This window comes from Garra rufa, chromosome 3 (assembly GCF_049309525.1).
Source record: "Garra rufa chromosome 3, GarRuf1.0, whole genome shotgun sequence".
Classification (NCBI taxonomy): domain Eukaryota; kingdom Metazoa; phylum Chordata; class Actinopteri; order Cypriniformes; family Cyprinidae; genus Garra; species Garra rufa.
The window spans coordinates 41217204-41239712 of NC_133363.1; the positions used below are offsets into that span (position 1 = coordinate 41217204).

Below are 22509 nucleotides of genomic sequence, written 5' to 3' on the forward strand. Positions count from 1 at the left end.
GAAACAACACTAAAAATCTTGTCATTTTGCCAATCTAGTAAATGCATCTTAAGTTAAGATTTTCTTTTTAGATATTTTGACTAGAGACAATAAGATAAGCCGTTTTCATCTTATATAGCCTATAGTGAAAAGATAAGAAAAGTTGAGTTGGACTATAGATCGAGCTGCGAATGTGCGTACGAATACGAATAATCTACTTAATTATTAGTGAATGAGACCCATTGTCCTGTTGGAAGGTGAACCTTCTGCCCAATTCTGAGGTTCTGAATGCTCTGGACTGGATTTTCAATAAGGCTATCTCTATATTTTCCTGTGTTGAGCTTTCCTTCTACTCTGACAAGTCGCTCAGTCCCTGTCACTGAAAAACATCCCCACAGCATGAGGCTGCTACCTTTACTGTTGGAATGCATCCCGTCTCTGAGCTCACAGGCAGTTCTTTTGACCTCAGGGCTTGGTTTTTGCTCTGATATGCATTTTCAGCTGTTAGACCTTTTATTGAGAGGTGTGTGCCTTTCCAAATCATAGTCATTTAAATTAATTTGACACGGGTTAACTCCACTCAAAGTGTAGTAACGTCTACAAATGATATGAATGCTCCTGAGCTAAATTTCCCATAAAGCTAAAGTGTCCCAGAAAAGTGTATAAATACTTATGCAATTGAATCATTTCAGTTTTTACTTTGTCATTATGGTGTATGGAGCGTAGATTGATGTGAAAGATAAAATTAAAAAACAATGTAAGTCTTTACTACTTTTATTTAAAATCAATTAAATTTTTTTAACAGTAGTGTATATTGTTAAAAAACATTTTTTTTTGAACTTTTTATTCCTTAACGAAAGAATCCTGAAGAAATATATATATCAATCAGCACAAGTTTCCAACATCGATAATAAATCAACATATTAAAATGATTTCTGAAGGATCATGTAATGATGTAATGATGCTGAAAATTCAGCTTTGCATCACAGGAATAAATTATATTTTAAAATATATTAAAATAGAAAACTATTATTGTTGATATTTTGAACTGCAATATTATTTCACAATATTACATTTGTTTCTGTATTTTTGATCAAATAAATGCAGCCTTAATGTGAATAAAAAACCCATCTTTAAAAAAAAATCTTAATGATTCCAAACTTCTAAACAGCTGAATGTGTGTGTATATATATACTTTTCCCCTCTCCATAATAAGCACTGGCCATTTCAATTGATTTAAAAAAAAGGAGTAGGAAATTGCTATAGTCAAACTCAACCTTGCAAGCAGAAGCGGAATTCATCTTCTAATTTGCATTGTTCATGATCGATCAACACGTGGCCATGCAAAACATTGAGCTTTACATCTTCACTAGCATTAAGACAAAGCACACTTGTTTAATGTGATCTCAGGTAAATAACGAAGCCAAATTTATTCATGAAAAGTGGTCATAAAAATTTGACAGTACCTCAGAATAATGGTATACACACCAAAACACTGATACTGCTGCAGGCAGGTTTTCAAATCGCCAGATATGTGGTTTATTCTGTTGCACAGTATGACAGCAAGAGCTTTTCATGGATAACACAAGCAAAACTAAGATACACAGATAGTCAAACAACTTTACACAAAACAGTAAATTTGAAAACCATGAACACTCGAACAGTAGTTCTAAATATTTATGTTTAAAGCTCTCACTCTGTGCCACCTTCATCATCTTCAAGTGTTTTACGGAAGTGTTTGCGATTTATTTTCTTGCTACTGTTGAAGACAACACTAGATACTTTTATGTCCTCTTCCACTTTTTCAGCACCCCACTTTCTTTTTTTCTCTTTATTCTTCCATGAGATGCGGTGGTGCTGAAGATGAGCATCCCCTCCTTCATCAGTCTCTTGTCTGTGATCCAAGTGTTGAAGTCCAACTTCCTTCTTGGCATGATCAAGTTTGCTCCCACTCTGATCTTTAATCTTGGGTTTAGTGAACACAATCTTATTCTCGCTTTTGCTGCTGGGATCCTGATTGAAAGCTGGAGTGAAAATCTCAATTGTGTCTTTCTGAGACTTCTTGCTCTCTTGAAGGCCTTGTATATACTGATGAGCGACCTGACTATTCTTTCTATCACTGGTTTCAGGGATATCTTCAAGACTGTAGTGGGTCCAGCGCTCAGGGTGTGCAAGGTAGTCTGGGAGTTTTTTACTTGGAGGTTGTTTTTCGGTTGTCTCTTGACCACACTTGCTTTGAGCTGGCTGTGGAGGTGATGGTGGGGCAGGACGGGCAAACGTGCCATCAAGAATGTTGTCTTCACCTAGATCTTTAGATGTGATCTTTGCAGCACTATCCAACTGTGCAAAGATGTCCCTACTCCGATTACAGAAACCAGAGCTCCCACCTGTTAGTTTAAAGGTGGGATTTTCTTGAGGAACAGACTGGACATGCTGTGGTGTCTCGTCTTCATCCTCTGAGGATGATGACAAGTCTTCAATCTTTCTTCCGAAATGCTCAATGGGCTCATCAGAGTCAGAGTCGCTTAGAGAAAGATCATCTGGTAGGTCAACTGTATCTCTATTAGACAGACTGTTGAGGTCATCCTTTTCTTTGCGTTTTGAGTCACTCATCGTGCTGCCAATCTCAGGTTGCGTCAAGGGATACAATTAGAAACTGGATATTTATGCTGAGAAGCTGTGTGAAAGATCTAAATATGATAGAAATGAAGAAGTACTTGTATTAGTGATGCGCTAAACCAGAATCAGAATTTTCTTCAAGAGCAACAAATAAATTAAATGTAAAGTCTTGTTTGCACATATCACTAGTGCTAATAAACAGAATGATATCCTTAACTTATTTATAACTGACAAAAACTATGGGTATAAAAGCAAACATGAGAAACTTGTCGCTCACCAAATGGTTCTTGAGACACCTGTAGGAACCAGAATGAGAAACAAGAAGTGAGATCTTCACTTAGTAAATATAGTTACATTACAACTGCATACAGTGGGTGATCTAATAATACTGAAGCACATCTATTTCAATACATTAATACTGATTAAAATCAATTTTTACAGATCTTGTGATGCTGTGGTTCTTTAACATGAAGGCGTTACATGCTTCATAACGCCACTACTCTGAAGAAAGCAGAGGATTTATTATACAGCTGGAACAATGTTTGGGTGCATGCAGGTATCTTACTGGGGTTGAAGACTCACAGGTACTGCGAGATGTTCATTTTAGCTAAAATCACCGAGTCCATAGTACTGATCAAAGTTATGGCCATAGCGTTTAGTCTTGAGGCTGTCCTCTTCTTCCTATAAGCGTGTATGACACAAAATCAGCATATCTTCACATATCTGCGTATTAAGTTAAAGAAATTAGAGAAATGACAGGGATTATAACTAAAGAAATCATTACTTGACTGAAATGTCAGTAAACAGAAATATGATCTGTTCACGCGTTAAGACAGCTAATGTAGCTTGTCCGCCTAGCTGTGATTATTAACGTAACGTTACTATCTAAAGTACGTTACCTCAAATGTACCCTTAGACCCTGCGAAATTTACGATTACAAAATCCTTTAAATATAGCATCCGCATTTTGAAGGTTACTAAGTAATTTGACTCGTTATCTGGTTGTTCACATAAGCAATAGCATACCTTTAGCTGTAGTGACTGCGCATGCTCTACGATGAAATGCTTTGTGGGTAATGTAGTTTACACTTAAGAAAGGAAAACACTTCTCTGTTCACTTCTCTCTAAATAATATAATATAATATAATCAATATAAGGTCAGTTACGTTCAAAAACATAAAATCTACATAATACAAATATGTGGGTTTGTATAAAATATTATTACGTGTTTAAATTATATTGGATAGGCTGAAATATTTAAATAATTAAAACGCCGAAAATTTCATGTAATAAATTAATGTTGTGACGTGTGAAAATAAATGTGCTTAATTTAATGAAGGTGTCTTAATAAAAAATATCTATAAAAGAACCATAGAACAATAGAAGAATTTAAAACGCCATTAGACCCTACGAAATTTACGATAAAAATTCTTTAAATATAGAAATATAGAAATTCTATTTAATATATCCATATTTTGAAGGTTAGTTATTTGACTCGTTATCTGGTTGTTCACATACGTTTAGCTCTTAGTTATGTTCTACGAAGAGATGCTTTATGGGTAATGTAGTTTAACTTCAAGAAAGAAAACTCTTCTCTGTTAACTTCGCTCTAAATATAATATAATATAATATAATATAATATAATATAATATAATATAATATAATATAATATAATATAATATAATATAATATTTTTTTAAATGTCTCTATTGCTCACAAGCCTGCATTTATTTGATCCAAAATACAGCAAAAGCAGCAATATTGTGAAATATTTGTACTATTTAAAATAACTGCTTTCTATTTGAATATATTTTAAAATGTAATTTATTCCTGTAATCAAAGCTAAATTTTCAGCATCATTACTCCAGTCTTCAGTGTCACATGATCTTTCAGAAATCATTCTAATATGCTGGTTTGCTGTTTAAGAAACATTTATTATTATTATTATTATCATTATTATTATTATTATTATTATTATTATTATTATTATTACTACCAATATTTTAAAAAGTTAAGTACATTTGTTCAGGATTCTTTGATGTTGTAAGTTAACATTATAGAAGCTTTGTAACATTATAAAAGAATAGAAGTCTTTGTAACATGATACTATTTGAAAGCTTGGAGTCAGTGTATTTATTTTATTTATTTTTGGGGGAGATAATTTATAGAAATTAATACTTTTATTTAGCTAGGATGCTTTAAATTGACCAAAGGTGATGATAAAGACATTTATGTTACAAAGGATTTCTATTTCAGATAAATGCTGTCATTCTGAACTTTCTATTCATCAAAGAAACCTGAAAAAATTCTACTCAGCTGTTTACAACATAATAATAGTAATTGATTATTTTTAAGCAGCAAATCAGAATATTAAAATGGTTTCTGAAGGATCAAAAAAAAATCTGCTTTAAAATCACAGAAATAAATTACATTTTAAAATATATTCAAATAGAAAACAGTTATTTTAAATAGTAAAAATATTTCAAAATTCTATTGTTTTTGCTAAACATTGGATAAAATAAAAACAGACTTGTGAGCAGAAAAGACTTTAATAAATTTAATAATTATTTAATAAATTTAAATAATTTAACTTTAAGACTTTAATAAATAATTAAATGTATTAATTTAACTTAATTTAATCTTAAAAAAAACAACCATAGAAGAATCATTTTGCTTCCCAAAGGAGTGTAAGTGTAGGCTACAGTTCTTAAAAAAAAAAAAAAAAAAATTGTTTCCATCTAATACAAAGAACATTTTTTAAAAAATTACCACTATGAAGAATCTTTTGTTGTTTGGAAAAGTTCTATGGATATTAAATATTCTTAATGGAACCACAGAAGCCAAAAAAAAAAAAAAACTTTTAGAAGAGTGTAGAAATGCAGCATATCCTTATAAGACTTCACAAGGCACTATGGGGGGATTGGAACACACTCCCAACCTCTTGCTATCTGCTGGATGACCAGCAGAGGGAGCACACAAACTAAAATAGAAGTACGTGCGACCTGACCCAGTGTTTTCATTAAACATTAATTGAGGTAATGGATATGTAGGGGAGCACATAGTAAGAAGCCTAACCCCCTTATAAATCTCATTTACAGGTGTATACCTTTCCAGATTAATTTTGAATGAATAAAAATGCATACTGTGTAGTAAAGTGAGTTAAAAACAAACACATGTAATGAAGATCGCGACCCCAGAGCCCCGTTACACTTTTCACAAATTTTCTGTGAGTACGCCGACGAAAAGCCACTCCCCTTTAAGACATCACCATCATCATCACATCTCCTCAGCTCGCCGCTGCTGCTGTTGCTGCTGCTCTAGTAATTGATGTTATGGAGAAGAAAACGAGCGAGGGATTTACAGTTTAGCCACTACGTTCTCCTACTAACATCCTAAAGCTTGAAGGCGGAAACCCCGGTCGCCACCTTTCTCAGCCAAAAACAAAACCGATTCATCTGGTTGATTTACTGATTTTTTCATTGTCTCTTGGGAGAAAAGAAACGCACGAAGTTAACATGAAGAGAATAACGGGGAAGACGAAAGAAGCCACTTTGATAGAAATGTCCAACACGCTGGATTCTCAGATTGAAGGTAAGGAAACTGCTAACTGTTATAACAGTTGTGTAACACTAATATGCCGGATTCATAATCATAATGAGAAGGTCAGTCTCCTGAGAGTTGTTGTCAGCGTTAAGGACAAAAGAAATAAATACTGTAACCTCTGCGTTAAATCAGCTGGCAACAATGGAAACAAGAAACATATGTTCGCTAGGTCAGTTCGTCTTAAAAAAATAAAGATGTATAAGCAAATGATATATTTTCATATAAGCGTTGTGGAGCTAAAATTAAAACTGCATAAGTTCCTGAAATGGCAAGGCATGGAAAAGTTGCGGTCTACACCCAGAGACTGTTGTTACCTGGCACCGTGCGTATCTTGCATTACGAAAGCGTTTGTTTATTAGGGTTTAAATCTGCTAAAAAAAAGTCCTAGTGTTAAATTTTCTGCATATACCTACGGATTCAGAAAAAACTACAGATAAACGTAATATATTATTGTACGTGTCTTTGTATGAATTGCACTTTTAGTAGCAGTTTGGACCACCCCTTTAAATAGTTTTCACGTTTCTTCTTCTTGCCACATGGCTTGGCCTCAGTACAGTTTAACTTGGGAATACAAACAGTGCTTATGTTGAATCAGTCAAATGTGTGGTGTCGTTGTGACTCATTCAAAGTTCATTCATTTCCACTGAGCACAGGACATTTTTAGACTAGAAAACGCAGGCTGTGATATGAAAAAAAGAAGTGAACAGTCTTTGTGTCAGTGTAGTTTTGAATATAGTGTTCTTGGGGTTGTAGTATTGCATCAAACAATTAGCAAAATCCTTATTTTGGATCCTGGACCACAAAACCAGTCATAAGTGTCTGATGTATGCTTTGTTAGGATGATATTTGGCTGAGATACAACTATTTGAAAATCTGGAATCTGGGGGTGCAAAAAATCCAAATATTGAGAAAATCTTCTTAAAAGTTGTCCAAATTAAGTTCTTAGCAATGCATATGACTAATCAAAAAAAGGTTTTAAAATATTTGCTGTAGGGAATTTACGAAAGATCTTCACAGAACATGATCTTTACTTAATATCCAAATATATTTTGTCATAAAAGATTAATTTTGCCCCATACAATGTCTTGTTGGCTATTGCTCCAAATATACCTGTGCTACTTATGACTGGCTTTGTGGTCCAGGATCACATTTTATCTAAAATGATACCCAATAGGCTTTGCCATTGAGGACCTTAGAAGGCCCCTCTTGACACAGGGCCTGGGAAACGTTCCTGGTTTTCCCCCCCATGACTACACTAAATACAGTATTATCTGAAGAGAATATTCTGCGCTGACGGTTTAGCTCAGGGATGTGACAGATGTGTCATGCAACAGTGTAGTTTGATCCCACTCGATATTACTCGGCTTGTTTTTTAATAATGTAAAATGAATTACTGAGCTGAGCAGAGCTGAAATGAATCAGTCCTGAGTCTAGTGCTTATAGCTTCCATCACCCTGAGGCTTTTTGTTGCACAGGTTGGGTAATGGTTGTTAGAGCATTAAGGCTTGAGGGAGATTTTTATTAAGTATGAGGCTTGTAGGTGTATGTTTATGTCCACGACCTGTGTTCACATAGATGTGTGGGTGTGTATGCCCAAGTGACTTATTATTATTGTTATTATTATTATTTGGCTCTGCAGTTCTTCTGAGTGATGCTGGGGTTTGCCTGTGTCATGAATTTGTGTTCTATGAGGGAGTGGTTGAAAGAAAAGAGAAAATCTAGAAATTAAGAAAAGTGGCTTTTTGGTTGGGAATCATCTAAATGGTACTGTATTTCAGGGGAACCCCAAGCTAATCCCTCCTGCTTTGCCTGTCACTGTGACTGTTTAATCTTTGTACTGATCATAGGTGATTCACTGGATAGTAATTTGATTATGCCTCCCGACTGGGACTGGAATGTCTCACATTATGTCTGCAATCTGTGATTGGAAAAACAGAGGGATTTACACTGACTTGCAGTTTTGTATGTATATACATTTTACTTGCTCTGTATTACATTAAAGAGCAGGTTATGTGGAATTTTCAAAGTGCCCTAATATTGTGATAGGAGTCCTCACCACAGGTTGAAATACATCCAAGGTCAGAAAACATTGTAATTTTCTCAGAATATACATTTAATATTAGAGTCATTTCACAATTATTTCGAAATGGTTCATTCGAGTCAGTTCTTTTGTAAAACCCTTGGTCAGCTGGCCAAGTCTGTTGTGATTGATCTTTCCATATACAATGCAAGCGAATCATGCTCACAGCTTAAGTTTAGCTGCTAAACTGTAAACATTTCACAAAACAATAATGATGGATACGTTAGCCGGGTTCTAACGTGACCAGCTGATGAAACAAAACAGTTTGTAAACCAAAATATGGCTACTGTAATGTCTAAAGAATGACAGACAAAAGACAATCTGGCCCGGTTTCACAGACAGGGCTTAGACTAAGCCAGGGTTAGGCCATAGATCAATTAGGACATTTAATACATTTTTATAAACATGCTTAGAAAAAACATTACTGGTGTGCATCTTAAAATGAAAAAAGGCACTGATATATTTTTAAGATCATTCAGTGCAAGTTTATTTCAGTTGAAACAGCTCAGACTTACATTTTAGTCTAGGACTAGGCTTAAGCCAAGTCTGTGAAACCGGGGGAATGGGTCTTAACTTTTAATTAGAATGCAGAACAGCTGTATCACAGGCAGCAACATAAACAACAAGTTCACTTTTTTAAATAAAACAACTTTGCAGACTGTTTACATTGAAGGACAGCTCCTTACAAACTGCAAAAAATATATTTTTTGAAAACCCACATGACCTGCTCTTTAATATACAAAAATATTCACACTGAAATATTTGAATCTCCAAGTTATTTTTATATGAAAAGTTTTATATTGGCCATATGCTTTGCAGCTACAAATGCGCTACAAGATTTGTAGGTTTAATAAACGTTTGATTTATAGGTGCTTAATTCACAGTGAAATGAACAGAAGCAGCAAGAGCTTGACCTAGAATACATTTAAGCTTTACCTTCTCTTAGAGAATCAACTCAAAACCCACAGCTGATGTCCAGCTCATTATAGCTGCTTAACAACGTCCATAGTGTGCAGTATTTTATCCTAGCTATAAAGCTTCCTGTTGCAGCAGTAATTGAAGCATGGTAATATATTGCTTCTTTTCATCATCATTGTTATTGCAGCATGCATGTCATGACTATGCATCAGTGTAATTGTTTAGTTTTTAAATTCTTGGATGATTAATCCATCTCAAGTGGTCCAGCAGAGGTTGCTTGATTACCTCTATGTATTAGTATTGCAAAACCGCCATTTTTTGACTTGGTTTAAAGGGATAGATCACCCAAAAATGAAAATTACCTCATGATTTACTCACCCTCAAGCCATCTTAGGTGTATATGACTTTCTTCTTTCAGACAAATACAGTCAGAGTTGTATTAGAAAATGTGCTGGCTCTTCCCAGCTTTCTAATGGTAGTGAATGGCTGTTGAGATTCAACAGTCCAATAGAAGTCCAAAAAAGTGCATCCATCCGGGGATTTTAAAAATGGATATTTTTCTTTAAAAAAATGCAGTCAAACACCCTTTATTAACACCCCGTTTCTGTGTGGATTGTGGAACACTTTTTATGATGGATGCACATTATTGGGTTTTAAAATAGAACAGACATTTGTTTAATATAACTCTGATTGTATTCGTCTGAAAGAAGAAAGTCATATACAAATAGGATGGCTTGAGAGTGAGTAAATCATGGGGTAATTTTCATTTTTGGGTAATTTTTTTTTTTTTACAAAATTATACAGACATTACTGAAATTTTTAAATAGATACTTAAACCTCAGTATCTCAGGAAAAAATGAATGTCTAGAGCATGTTTTATGCTACATGTTTATCGTTCCTTAGGCTTAGAATTTGAGACCGATATAAATATATGTACAAATATAAATATACTTTTATTAAATATACTATTTTTCTTACCAAGGTAAAAACATATAAAATGGTTGAAACTCCAGTCCTTCCCATTGTAAACTGACCTTCAATTTGGAACCCTGAGCATATTAATCTACATTTGTGTACCTTAGATTTAAAATTTAAGGTCAAATGTGCAAAATGTTTACACATGTACAGTACCTTGTAATGTGATCTAGTGATGAGTCAGAGAGTTTCTGTTGACATCTGTTTAACCAACATTTGTTGTGGACCATAGCACAAAGACAGCTGCTGTGCTTAAACCAAGTAAAAAAAATGTTGGTTTTACAATACAAATACATAGAGGTATTCACTCAAAAAAAAAAAAAAAGGTCAAGCAATCTTCATGGGAAAACTTGAGATGGATTAAAGGCACCATATGTACAATTTTTTTTTATTAAAATATTTAAAAAAACACTAGAACAGTGTTATATATTTTCCAGACTTGTGTACTTACTTTATCCCGGATATTTTGAAGAATGTTTAAATCCAGAGAAATAAGCAATTTTAACTAGTCTAACGGACCGTGTCATTGCATCACATGGCAATGACATCATACAACCGTTGATTTTATTTAGTAGAAATCGTAGAAACCCCAAAGACATTTTAATATGTTATGCATTTTATTAGACAGGTGACAAACACGCAGAGCTTAATAAATGATATAAACGTGAATTGCATTCATCCTTCATTAGCAATTGCTATTCCTCGATTGCTTCCACAACTTTTAGCCCCACCCTGGGGTTCACCCCCATTCTTTGTTTGTTTTGAATAAGCGCCCTCTAGCGGTGAAAACATAAATATTGTGCCTTTAATCTAAGTCCAACTCAGTGTTCACAAAAAAATTATATTTATTTAAAAATATACAGGTCCTTCTCAAAAAATTTGCATATTGTGATAAAGTTAATTATTTTCTGTCATGTACTGATAAACATTAGACTTTCATATATTTTAGATTCATTCCACACAACTGAAGTAGTTCAAGCCTTTTGTTTTAATATTGATGATTTTTGCATACAGCTCATGAAAACCCCAAATTCCTATCTCAAAAAAATTAGCATATCATGAAAAGGTTCTCTAAACGAGCTATTAACCTAATCATCTGAATCAACTAATTAACTCTAAACACCTGCAAAAGATTCCTGAGGCTTTTAAAAACTCCCAGCCTGGTTCATTACTCAAAACCGCAATCATGGATAAGACTGCCGACCTGACTGCTGTCCTGAAGGCCATCATTGACACCCTCAAGCAAGAGGGTAAGACACAGAAAGAAATTTCTGAACGAATAGGCTGTTCCCAGAGTGCTGTATCAAGGCACCTCAGTGGGAAGTCTGTGGGAAGGAAAAAGTGTGGCAGAAAATGCTGCACAACGAGAAGAGGTGACCGGACCCTGAGGAAGATTGTGGAGAAGGACCGATTCCAGACCTTGGGGGACCTGCAGAAGCAGTGGACTGAGTCTGGAGTAGAAACATCCAGAGCCACCGTGTACAGGCGCCAGGTCAAGCCACTTTTGAACCAGAAACAGCGGCAGAAGCACCTGACCTGGGCTACAGAGAAGCAGCACTGGACTGTTGCTCAGTGGTCCAAAGTACTTTTTTCGGATGAAAGCAAATTTTGCATGTCATTCGGAAATCAAGGTGCCAGAGTCTGGAGGAAGACTGGGGAGAGGGAAATGCCAAAATGCCTGAAGTCCAGTGTCAAGTACCCACAGTCAGAATCTGTGGGATATTGTGAAGAGAAAGTTGAGAGACGCAAGACCCAACACTCTGGATGAGCTTAAGGCCGCTATCGAAGCATCCTGGGCCTCCATAACACCTCAGCAGTGCCACAGGCTGATTGCCTCCATGCCACGCCGCGTTGAAGCAGTCATTTCTGCAAAAGCATTCCCGACCAAGTATTGAGTGCATAACTGAACATAATTATTTGAAGGTTGACTTTTTTGAATTAAAAACACTTTTCTTTTATTGGTCGGATGAAATATGCTAATTTTTTGAGATAGGAATTTTGGGTTTTCATGAGCTGTATGCCAAAATCATCAATATTAAAACGATAAAAGGCTTGAACTACTTCAGTTGTGTGTAATGAATCTAAAATATATGAAAGTCTAATGTTTATCAGTACATTACAGAAAATAATGAACTTTATCACAGTATGCTATTTTTTTGAGAAGGACCTGTATATATTAAAAATAGTCAAGTGAAGCAACCAACTTTATGAATTTTAAGATGAGATAGTCTGAATCACTTCAGTTGAACTTGTATAACATTTTTCACAGTGCATAATGTTTTAAAACTTTATGGAAATCATCCCTGGAGTGAGAAAAAAGGAGACTGACAAAAGTGAGAGGGGAATAAAAAACTGAGAGGAACCAGTGCCCCCAGGCAAAGCACGCATTACAATTGCTAATAATCCAACTAGATCATAAAAATGTTATTATTAAAGTTTATTTTGAAGTTTATCATTCTGAGCTCTCATCATCAGAAAGTAATTTAGTCAGTGCAAAGTGTTGTTCTTTCTATCCTGCGGGAAAAAAACATTTATTGACTCTTTTACTTTTCAAAGGGACTGCATAATGTAGTGTCTGACAGTGTGAATCGTTCTGCTGTCTCTTCTGTGTTTATCAGTGCGCTGTCACCCTGGGCTGTCGCACAGAAGACAGAGTCTCTTATCAGGACAGACCTCATGGTATCCTCTTTTGAAAGTGCAACGTTGACACCCATGTGAACCCTGAATAGATTTCCGAGCCCTTCGCGTTACACCATGCCTGCTGTGTTTGTTTTTATGTGTTTGCATGAGTGCTTTTCTTCCCTTGACCTCACTTGTAAGATGATAGAGAGATTAATTTAGTTACAGAGTTACTCAAATGTTTCCTGAGTCATTATTCAAATGGTATCAAATGAAATTATTAGATTTTTTTTGCTCAGAAGAACATATCAGAATTAAAACTGGCTAATTGACACACCACTTGCAGGCAACAAGTGAGGCTATGCTTGTCAGAAACTGGGAGAAAGTGAGAAAGAGAGTGAGAGTTGTTGCTATGGTAACTGGCTCTTTAATTTAGTTTTCTCTTTGATAGCCATACTGTATGAACAAGTAGATGACCCAGTAAACGTCATAAATAAACTCTTAAAGGGATCATTCTGTTTTAAGGAAAACTGTGTTTTCTATTTTTAAATAATCATGGCTCTTGAGCATCAACAGATTGATTAGAAAATAGACATTTTGCATATTTATCATTTTAAAAATGCAAGACATGGTTTTCCTTCAGCAGTTTATGCATTGGTTTGCGTGTACGTGACTCAAGGGTGTTTGTATCCATCTATTTTAGGTTATGAATTGAATAGTCATTTATCAGTAAATTTATTTACAGTCCCGCTCCCGACCTCGTAGTGTGGTTGTTATTTGCTTTGCTAAGGTTTTGCTGGATATTACAAAGCCCCCAGTTCCTCAGAGACACAATTGCATCCTGTTGATAAAGATATAGTTCCTGTGTTACTGTGCAGCTTTTTCAACAGACTTTGCCTTGGACACAAGACGTGGTTTGGAATTGTGGTTTAGTTGCTGTTAATGTGGAATAGCTGTTCTGTGAATGTTCTCTGACTTGGTTCGATGGCATTTCCTAACACACTTTTCCTGTTGAGAGTTATGTGTTTTGTCATGCATTAATAGTGCAATGATGTAAGCCCGATTCATTCAGCCGATAAAAATTCTACTTTATATTCCTACTATAGCGAGTCATGTGATGCATGAGGAATTGTGAATATATTTTCAGCCCATCTGCTGAACAAGCTGAGCCCATCTCGGTCTATCTGCTGAAGCAAAAAAAAAAAAATTGATTCAGTGAAACTGTTGATGTTTACTAGGAAATTGTTGTGTGGGCCACAGGTTTGTATTCAGACAGGTTTTATCAACACCGCTTATGCTTTTTCCCTCTCTGCTTCAAAGTATTACACAAAGGTGCCATTATCAAAGGCTTCCTTCCCAGTAGGCCTAATCATCACCCATAATAGCACGATCAGAGGAGGCCTGCGAGACCACAGCACCTGTTGGCTCTGCTCAGAGCAAATATTGGTCTTCTCATAGAATGGAAACGATATATATACCTATTTACCAGTTCACATATTTGTGATTTTAGTAATGGTTTAAATAGGAGTGGGCGAAATAGCAGTAAACATGATTAACCAGTAGAAATTTGTCAACAGGTGATGTTGCTGTGCTATATGGTCACAAAAACGTATCATTTGGTGGGACCTGAACAGAACACATTGCTGTCTGTGTGTTTAAACTAAACTTATTTAAGCTTTGGCAGTTTAAACATTTAAAAGTCAGAAGATGTACCTCTTTTCCTCACTTTTCATCGCTTTTAAATAGTTTAAAAGCGCTGTGCGCATTTTACTTTCACTTTCTAATTAGCAGCAATTCGGCATAAAGCAGTTGTTGCAATTCAAGCAACAACAAAATACAGCGTCAAACTCACTTAGCCTGTAAATAAACCAAAGAACTTTTATTAACAAAAGGAAAAAAAATATGCCATGCTGTAGGCTATGCCTAATATAAAATAAATAATAAATATAAATCAGCAAACACTGTGGAACCAATTAAATTAGAAACAAATGTTGTTTTTGTTTGTTTTTAATCCAATATCACCTTAGATAAATGGCAAAAGGCAACAGGCTTTTCAAAATCCAAAATATTGTTAAACAGGTCATTTTGAAACTAAATCATCCATTGTCGTCTTTTATTTATCTCTTTTCTAAAACCGTGATACAAACCGAACCATGAGTATCCCTAGTGCTCATAGATTGTGGGAGAGTTATTTTTGCCACTTGAATGGTTAAATACACACACTTGAATGTGTAAAAATGCTAGTATTTGCAAGTAGGGCTGTGCAATATATCGTACGATATTGTGAGGCGCGTTTAGTCAATGAAGCCGGTGCTTTGATTAGTAGTAAATCTCCATCACGTGCGTTCCGCTCAGGTTCCGCTGGAGCGGCAATTGATACACAGAGACGTAAATCTCTGACAAGCTACGCCATATCGCGCTAAATATCGAATGCGATATTAAGCTCGATATGGCGTAGCTTGTTTAGGTCTTAAGTGAAAAGTGAAAAGCAAACAGGTGAGAAAGAAAACACAATGTGTAACAGTATATTGATTCCGGGCAGCTCTTAAAGTGACAGCAGTCTAATATAATAGTCTGTCATTCATGTTAATCAAACAACAAAAGAAAGAAAATCTCTTTCTGCTCTTGACTAAATGACTTTTGTAACTTTAACAAGAAGAAATATGTGTTTAATTTAAACAGTGAAAACTGTGACATTTCAGCGCCACGTAAAAAATATATAATGTAAAATTACGAGAATTAAGTCAAAATATTACGAGAATGAATTTGAAATTACAAGAATGTAGAATATATGTGGGATTATTAACAGAAATCATAACTTGTGTTATAATCGCTGGGATGGTATGCTTGGAAATAATATTTCACATGTTCGATTGCATTCGTTAGGCCTATTTGTAGTGCGCCAACCACCCAATAATTGCAATAAGCTTTGTGCTTTTGGTACTTCTATTATAAAACAAAGTCTCAGCTTTCAAAATCTGTCATTTTTATAGCAAAATACAAACATTGTGTCTTTAATGTGGCTGGAAAGATCGCTGTATTCATTCGTTGTCTTTTCGATTATAATGAGACATTTGTTTGATTAAATTATACTATTTTCTTTGTTTACAATTCCACCACCATGCTCTGCAAAAAAATATGTGGCGTCCAATCTTTCATTCCTCACATGTATTTAATTAAAAACAACAATAGAACATTCTAAAGGTTAAAGTGGACTCCAACTGGTGAACATAAGTTATATTGTTGTCTTTTCTGAGGTTAAGTGACTGTTCACAAGCTGTTTTATTCATGGTACAATTGTTGTAACCCCTAGATTTAACATGTTAACCATACCACGTGTTATTTTCCCCCTAGAGAAATGCATGTTGAAAAGTAGCTTGTGTGGTTTTAAATTTTTACTTCCATCTCTACACTCCTAACCTTACTTAATCTCATGGATTAAGATGGCTGTGCCGTTCTGACGGGCTACCGGAGGACCTTTCAGGCAGGTACGGACAGAGCTACATGTACTGCTTGTCTGTCCGTCCCCCACTCTACCGGTTTTCATCTACTGCTGTTTCTGCTTTATATTTATTTGTTTGCATTATTATTCAGCAGTTTATTATGCTTCATCAGCATCTCAGATTGTCACAAATGTGCTTGTCTGTGGTGTCACATATATTTGGGGATGTGAACCTTGCTCTAAATGCTAGCGCTGTTTAAGGAAATGTTGATGCCCTTGTCCATTCTTTCATTTCATTGCCTCAGCCTTCAATATGTCAACTTGTCAAGGTTTGTGCTTGTGCTGGGTATAAGTGTATGTTTGTTTACAGCTGCTTTTATCAGAAATGCGGTGTTGTTTTTGTTGTGTATCTAGTGTTGTTCCAAAATAATTAAAGAACTTACAATTCAAAATGTAATAAACCACAAACAATCAAATTAACAGAACAACCAATCTGAGACTGTAATCTAATTTGTCTATGATGAAACATATGTTTACTTGCACTCATTTTCTGTTAACAACCTCTAATTTGATTGGCAGTATTAGACTGCTCACTAATTGGGATATCATGCACTAGGCAGGCGTATGTGTTGTGTGTATCCTGGTACAAAAAGAGCTCCGCCAGACTGTTCCCTACAGGAAGTGCTTTTATCCCACAAAGTTGGCTGCTCAGCATTGAAGTTGTTGGCTGACTAACCAATGGAATGTCTGCCAAAGTATGTGGGGGAGACAGCAAAAGTACAGGAAAGACAAAAATGACACATACTACTGATCAAATTATGTGTTGTGTGACATTTCACTTCAGGAAATTTGAGCACACTGTAAAAAACGACATTTAAGTTAGGATTGCTGTTCAGCAAAGGAAAATAAAAGATTCTGAAAATGTCATGTCTCCTGAAACACAGTGGAATGAATCAATTCAGCTGTCATTTGAATACCTCTAGTCTTTAGTTTACATTTAATGCTGCCCACCTTTAGTCTGCAATCTGCAATATGTGGGCAGGAACTTCTGTACTGAAAAAGCCCTATTTTTATGTAACCAAATATTTTCTGCTTTCATACACTGTGCAAACGTGGAAAAATCGTACCTTTTAAGAGTACCACAGCTTGTCACTGGGGCAGTATTCTTACCATGGAGTAGAACTATTTAGCCTTAAAGTAGTACTTTGAACCTTTTAGGGGTAAATAAGTTACAATTTTTTTTCTTTTTACTGCCCCAGCTACACAGTTTGCACTACAAAGCAGTGTGTTCATAATTAAGATAATACATTACAATAACACAGTAAGACTGTCACGACCACACACAAAGGGAGAAGGTGAGTATCTTTCAAGGTATTTATTAACAAACGTGCACAGTTCAACACACGTGCAATCAGGTGAGTAAAGGTCTCTGTGGTCTAATCTTCAAACAAACACAACAGGTGAGTTCAAGTTCATAAGGATCATAGCGTTAGCAATAGTCACTTCCCTCTAACACGATTCACGTGTTTCACAGGAGAACATCAGAGCAATCCACGAGGAGCACAGGAGAACATCGGAAGAATCCACGAGGAGCACAGGAGAGATAACAGGAGGGGGAGAAGATCCACAGAGAAGCATCCATGCAACTTCGATACCAGCCGGTGAGTGAGTGGCAGAGGTAGGTATATAAAGGGTGTGGTGATTGCTGGTGCAGGTGACGGTGATTAGTATTCTGGTGATGGTTCACGGGTGTGCTGTGGTGGTGATTGGCTGGTTGGTGGAGGATCGTGGTGATTGGGGCTGAGGGAACGTGCAGAGGGTGTGACATCACCCCCTCCTCCACGGGTGACTCCTGGCACCCAAGAACGGCGACGGGGACGACCACGACCTCTGGGAGCTGGGCGTTCGGGATGTTGGCGGTGGAATTCCTCGAGGAGAGTCGGGTCCAGGATGTCGTCACGGGGTATCCACGATCTCTCCTCGGGTCCGAACCCCTCCCAGTCCACTAGGTACTGGAGCTGGCCGTTCCGCCGCCGGGAGTCTAGGATTTCTTGGACTTGGTAGATGTTATCTCCAAGGATCTCTGGCGGGTCGGGAGGAGGAGGTGACTCCGATTCTGTGGAGGAAGGGAACAGGGGTTCAGTGTGGCGTTTGAGTAGGGAAACGTGAAACGAGGGGGCGATTCTGTAATGTGGAGGTAGGTTTAGACGGTAGGTGACAGGGTTGATCTGTGAGTGCACGGTGAAGGGCCCTATGTAGCGGGGACTCAGCTTCCTACTGGGCAGCCGGAGGCGTATGTCTCGAGTGGACAACCATACCTGGTCCCCGGGGAGGTAAACTGGGTTGGGTAACCTACGGCGGTTGGCATGTTCCGTATGCCTCCGTACTGCCCGCTGGAGATGGACGTGCGCTGAGTCCCACACCCTCTCGCTCTCTCGGAACCAGTGATCTACCGCGGGCACCTCGGAGGACTCTCCAGTCCATGGAAACAGAGCTGGTTGATAACCTAGAATACATTGGAATGGGGTTAGACCAGTAGAGGTTTGACGGAGGGAATTTTGCGCATACTCAGCCCACGGTAGATACTGGCTCCAGGTGTTTTGATGTTGGGAACAGTACGTCCGAAGGTAGCGGGAGATTTCCTGAATTTTCCGTTCGGTCTGCCCGTTCGTCTGAGGGTGATATCCGGATGACAGGCTGACTGTGGTACCCAGAAGTTGGAAGAAGGCCCGCCAGACCCTGGAAATGAATTGGGGTCCCCGATCGGACACGATGTCTTCTGGGAGTCCGAAGTTCCGGAATACATTGTGGAACAGTGCCTCTGCGGTTTCTAGTGCTGTGGGGAGACCTTTGAGAGGTATTAATTTGCAAGCTTTCGAGAATCGATCGACTACCACTAAAATTGTGGTGTAACCCTGAGAGGGGGGCAGGTCTGTGGCGAAGTCAATGCCCAAGTGTGTCCAGGGTCGGCGGGGAATAGGTAACGGTTGTAATTTACCTTCGGGTAAGCGGCGTGGGGTTGTGTTGACGGCGCAGACCGAACATCCTTGGACGTACCGTTCCACTTCCCTGCTCATGTTGGGCCACCAATATTTCTGCTGGAGGAGCGAGAGGGTTCGCCTGCTGCCAGGATGTCCTGAGCCGGGGGACGTGTGCGTACTATCCAACAGAAGGGGTCTGAGACGGCTTGGGACATAGACACGACCCGGGGGAAGCTCCGGTGGTGCAGGTTCCTCGAAGGTGGCGGCCCGTATATCTTCATCCAGCTGCCATAGTATGGGTGCGAGAAAGACAGATGGGGGTAGAATTGGATCAGGATCGTCAGAGGTAGGTTCAGGTGAGTGCATACGTGATAGGGCGTCTGCTTTGGTGTTTTTATGGCCGGGTTGGTAAGTAATGTTGAAATTGAATCGGGCAAAGAATAATGACCAGCGAGCTTGGCGGGCATTTAGTCTCTTGGCGTGCTGAATGTACTGGAGGTTCTTGTGGTCGGTTATTACGGTGAAGGGGAACTGGGCTCCTTCCAACCAGTGCCGCCACTCTTCGAGGGCGAGCTTTATGGCCAGCAGTTCGCGGTCTCCAATTCCATAATTCTGCTCAGCTGGGGTGAGTTTTTTGGAATAGTACGCACACGGATGGAGGGATCGGGGTTCATCAGACCACTGGGACAGCACAGCTCCTACGCCCACGTCCGCCGCATCTACCTCCACCACGAAGGGCCTTGAAGGGTCGGGGTGCTTGAGGATGGGAGCGGTGGTGAACATTAGCTTTAGACGGTCGAAGGCTTGCTGAGCCTCTGGAGTCCACTGTAGTACCCGGCGTCCTCCCTTTAAGAGGGAAGTGAGTGGAGCCGATAGGAGGCTATAGTTCTTTATAAAGCGTCGGTAGAAGTTAGCGAAGCCTAAGAAACGCTGAAGCTCCTTCACCGTCTTGGGCTCCGCCCACTTGGCCACTGCGTCCACCTTGCCGGCTTCCATGCGAACTCCCTCCGCAGTGATCACGTATCCGAGAAAGGAGATGGAGGGCTGATGGAATTCACATTTTTCTAATTTTAGATAGAGTTGGTACTCACGGAGGCGTTGGAGAACCTGACGGACGTGGTCTTGATGTTCTTTGAGGTTACGTGAGTAAATGAGGATATCGTCAATGTAGATGATTACGAATCGATGGAGGTAGTCGCGGAAGATTTCGTTCATGAAATTCTGAAATACGGAAGGACTGTTAGCCAGGCCATAGGGCATCACCTGATATTCATAGTGACCGGTGGGGGTGATGAAGGCGGTCTTCCACTCATCTCCTTCTCGGATACGGATCAGGTTGTATGCACTGCGGAGGTCGAGTTTGGTGAAGACGCGGGCTTCCCGTAGTTCCTCCAAGGCAGCTGGCACTAGAGGAAGTGGATAGGCGAATTTCACCGTGGCGTCGTTGAGCACCCGGTAGTCTATGCAAGGTCTGAGCCCACCATCCTTCTTGGGGACGAAGAAGAAACTGGATGCTGCTGGGGACGTGGAAGGTCTGATGAACCCCTGTTGGAGAGCCTCCTGGATGTAATTCTCCATGGCTTCCTGCTCAGGACGTGAGAGGGGGTAGATCTTCCCGTGGGGTAGTTTGGCGCCTGGCAGCAGGTCGATACTACAGTCCCAGGGCCGGTGCGGTGGTAGTTGTGTGGCCCGTTCCTTGCTGAAGACATCGGTGAAAGACTGATAGACGGGGGGAATGGCGGTGGCGGATTGAGTGGCAGGGCTCTCTATGGTGGTGGCGTGCAGAGGGATAGGACGGTATGGAGACTCTGCATCTGACGAGGAAGGACGGTAGCCGTGGTCCTCACACGTCTTGCCCCACTCCAGGACTTCTCCTGTGCTCCAATCTATGCGGGGTTGGTGCTTAATGAGCCATGGTCTGCCCAGGATGACATCCACGTTGGCTCGCGGGAGTACCAGGAGGGTCAGATGTTCACGGTGGTTGTGTTGGGAGACGAGGGTCACTTTTCTGGTCCGGCGAGATATCTTACCATCGCCCAATGGTGAGTTTTGGATTGTGGTAATTTGGTATGTGACCTCATTTTGAACGGTGGGAATTCGATGTTTAGCAATGAAGTGTGATGAAACAAAATTGCCAGCCGCTCCGGAATCCACGAGCACATAGATGGGGAGAGTACGAGAGTTTACTATTAGTTCAGCGGTAATATGGGGTAAGAGAGACATGGTCGGAGTAATAGATACGGTACTCACCATTGGACGAGGCGGGCGGACTGGACAGGCACTGATGAAGTGAGAGGCTTCTCCACAATATAGGCACAGACGATTATTAATTCGTCGTTTCCTCTCCGCAGGATCCAGGCGATAGGAGTCAGTAATCATAGGCTCTTCCGCATCTCGTTGGGGTGACGGTGTTCGGAGTGGAGGGAAGCTGGGTACAGACTTTGTAGAAGGACACGCTGAGAGATGTTGAGAAATGCCTACTGCCTTCTTAATAAAGGTTTCCAGCGGCACGTTGTCATCGTAAATAACCATATGCTTGCGGATCTGGGGTTTAAGCCCCTTACGGTAGGCTGCTAGGAGAGCTACTTGGTTCCAACCACTGGTGGCCGCTAGGGAGCGGAAGCGCAGGGTGTATTCATGGATATTGGACGCACCTTGATTCAGAGTGATCAGTTCGTCGTGCACGGAAAGGGGAGTGAGCGCAGCTCCAAACACGTCCTTGAAGTGGGCAACGAAAGCATTATAGGAGATTAAAGCGTCGCTCCGTGAATTCCAGAGTGCGTCTGCCCATTGGAGTGCCTGCCCAGTGAGGAGGGAAATCATAAAAGATATTTTAGAAATTTCGTTAGGAAACTGGTGTGCGTTGGCTTCAATATAGAGGGAACTTTGCAGGAGGAAACCATTGCAACCACCCGGGTCTCCGGAATAACTCATGGGGCGAGAGAGGGGCGTGTTGGAAATCGTCGTTGGAGCAGCAGGTAGAGATTGACGAAGGACGTTTACCATATCCGCAAATGGATCGGGGGTGTCTTCGGTGATAGCGGCGCTCGCCTCCATGAGTGACGCGGTGAGTTAATATTTTATGGGCTGGTATCCTGTCACGACCACACACAAAGGGAGAAGGTGAGTATCTTTCAAGGTATTTATTAACAAACGTGCACAGTTCAACACACGTGCAATCAGGTGAGTAAAGGTCTCTGTGGTCTAATCTTCAAACAAACACAACAGGTGAGTTCAAGTTCATAAGGATCATAGCGTTAGCAATAGTCACTTCCCTCTAACACGATTCACGTG

General features: G+C 39.2%; 2 protein-coding genes across 3 annotated transcripts in view; one reads left to right on the forward strand and one right to left on the reverse strand.

Moving 5' to 3' along the window:
- Positions 1-1494: 1494 nt before the first annotated feature.
- tssc4 (tumor suppressing subtransferable candidate 4) lies at positions 1495-3612 on the reverse strand. 2 transcript variants are annotated; one of them, XM_073837415.1, is made up of 4 exons: positions 3498-3612; positions 3181-3279; positions 2876-2894; positions 1495-2669 (listed from the first exon to the last, which is right to left on the reverse strand). In XM_073837415.1, exon 4 carries the CDS (start codon positions 2590-2592, stop codon positions 1672-1674), a length of 921 nt encoding a protein of 306 aa, XP_073693516.1. In that variant the 5' UTR covers positions 2593-2669; positions 2876-2894; positions 3181-3279; positions 3498-3612; the 3' UTR covers positions 1495-1671. The 2 variants fall into 2 exon arrangements, with proteins under 2 accessions (XP_073693516.1, XP_073693515.1); XM_073837414.1 differs by having other exon boundaries at positions 3164-3279.
- Positions 3613-5941: 2329 nt separating this feature from the next.
- The window catches only part of ano5b (anoctamin 5b), a 42635-nt gene continuing 26067 nt past the window's right edge, over positions 5942-22509 (forward strand). The window contains exons 1-3 of the mRNA XM_073836617.1: positions 5942-6188; positions 8048-8120; positions 12792-12852. Coding sequence (XP_073692718.1) covers positions 6113-6188; positions 8048-8120; positions 12792-12852 — 210 coding nt within the window. The 5' untranslated portion in view covers positions 5942-6112. The remainder of the gene's footprint in view (positions 6189-8047; positions 8121-12791; positions 12853-22509) is intronic.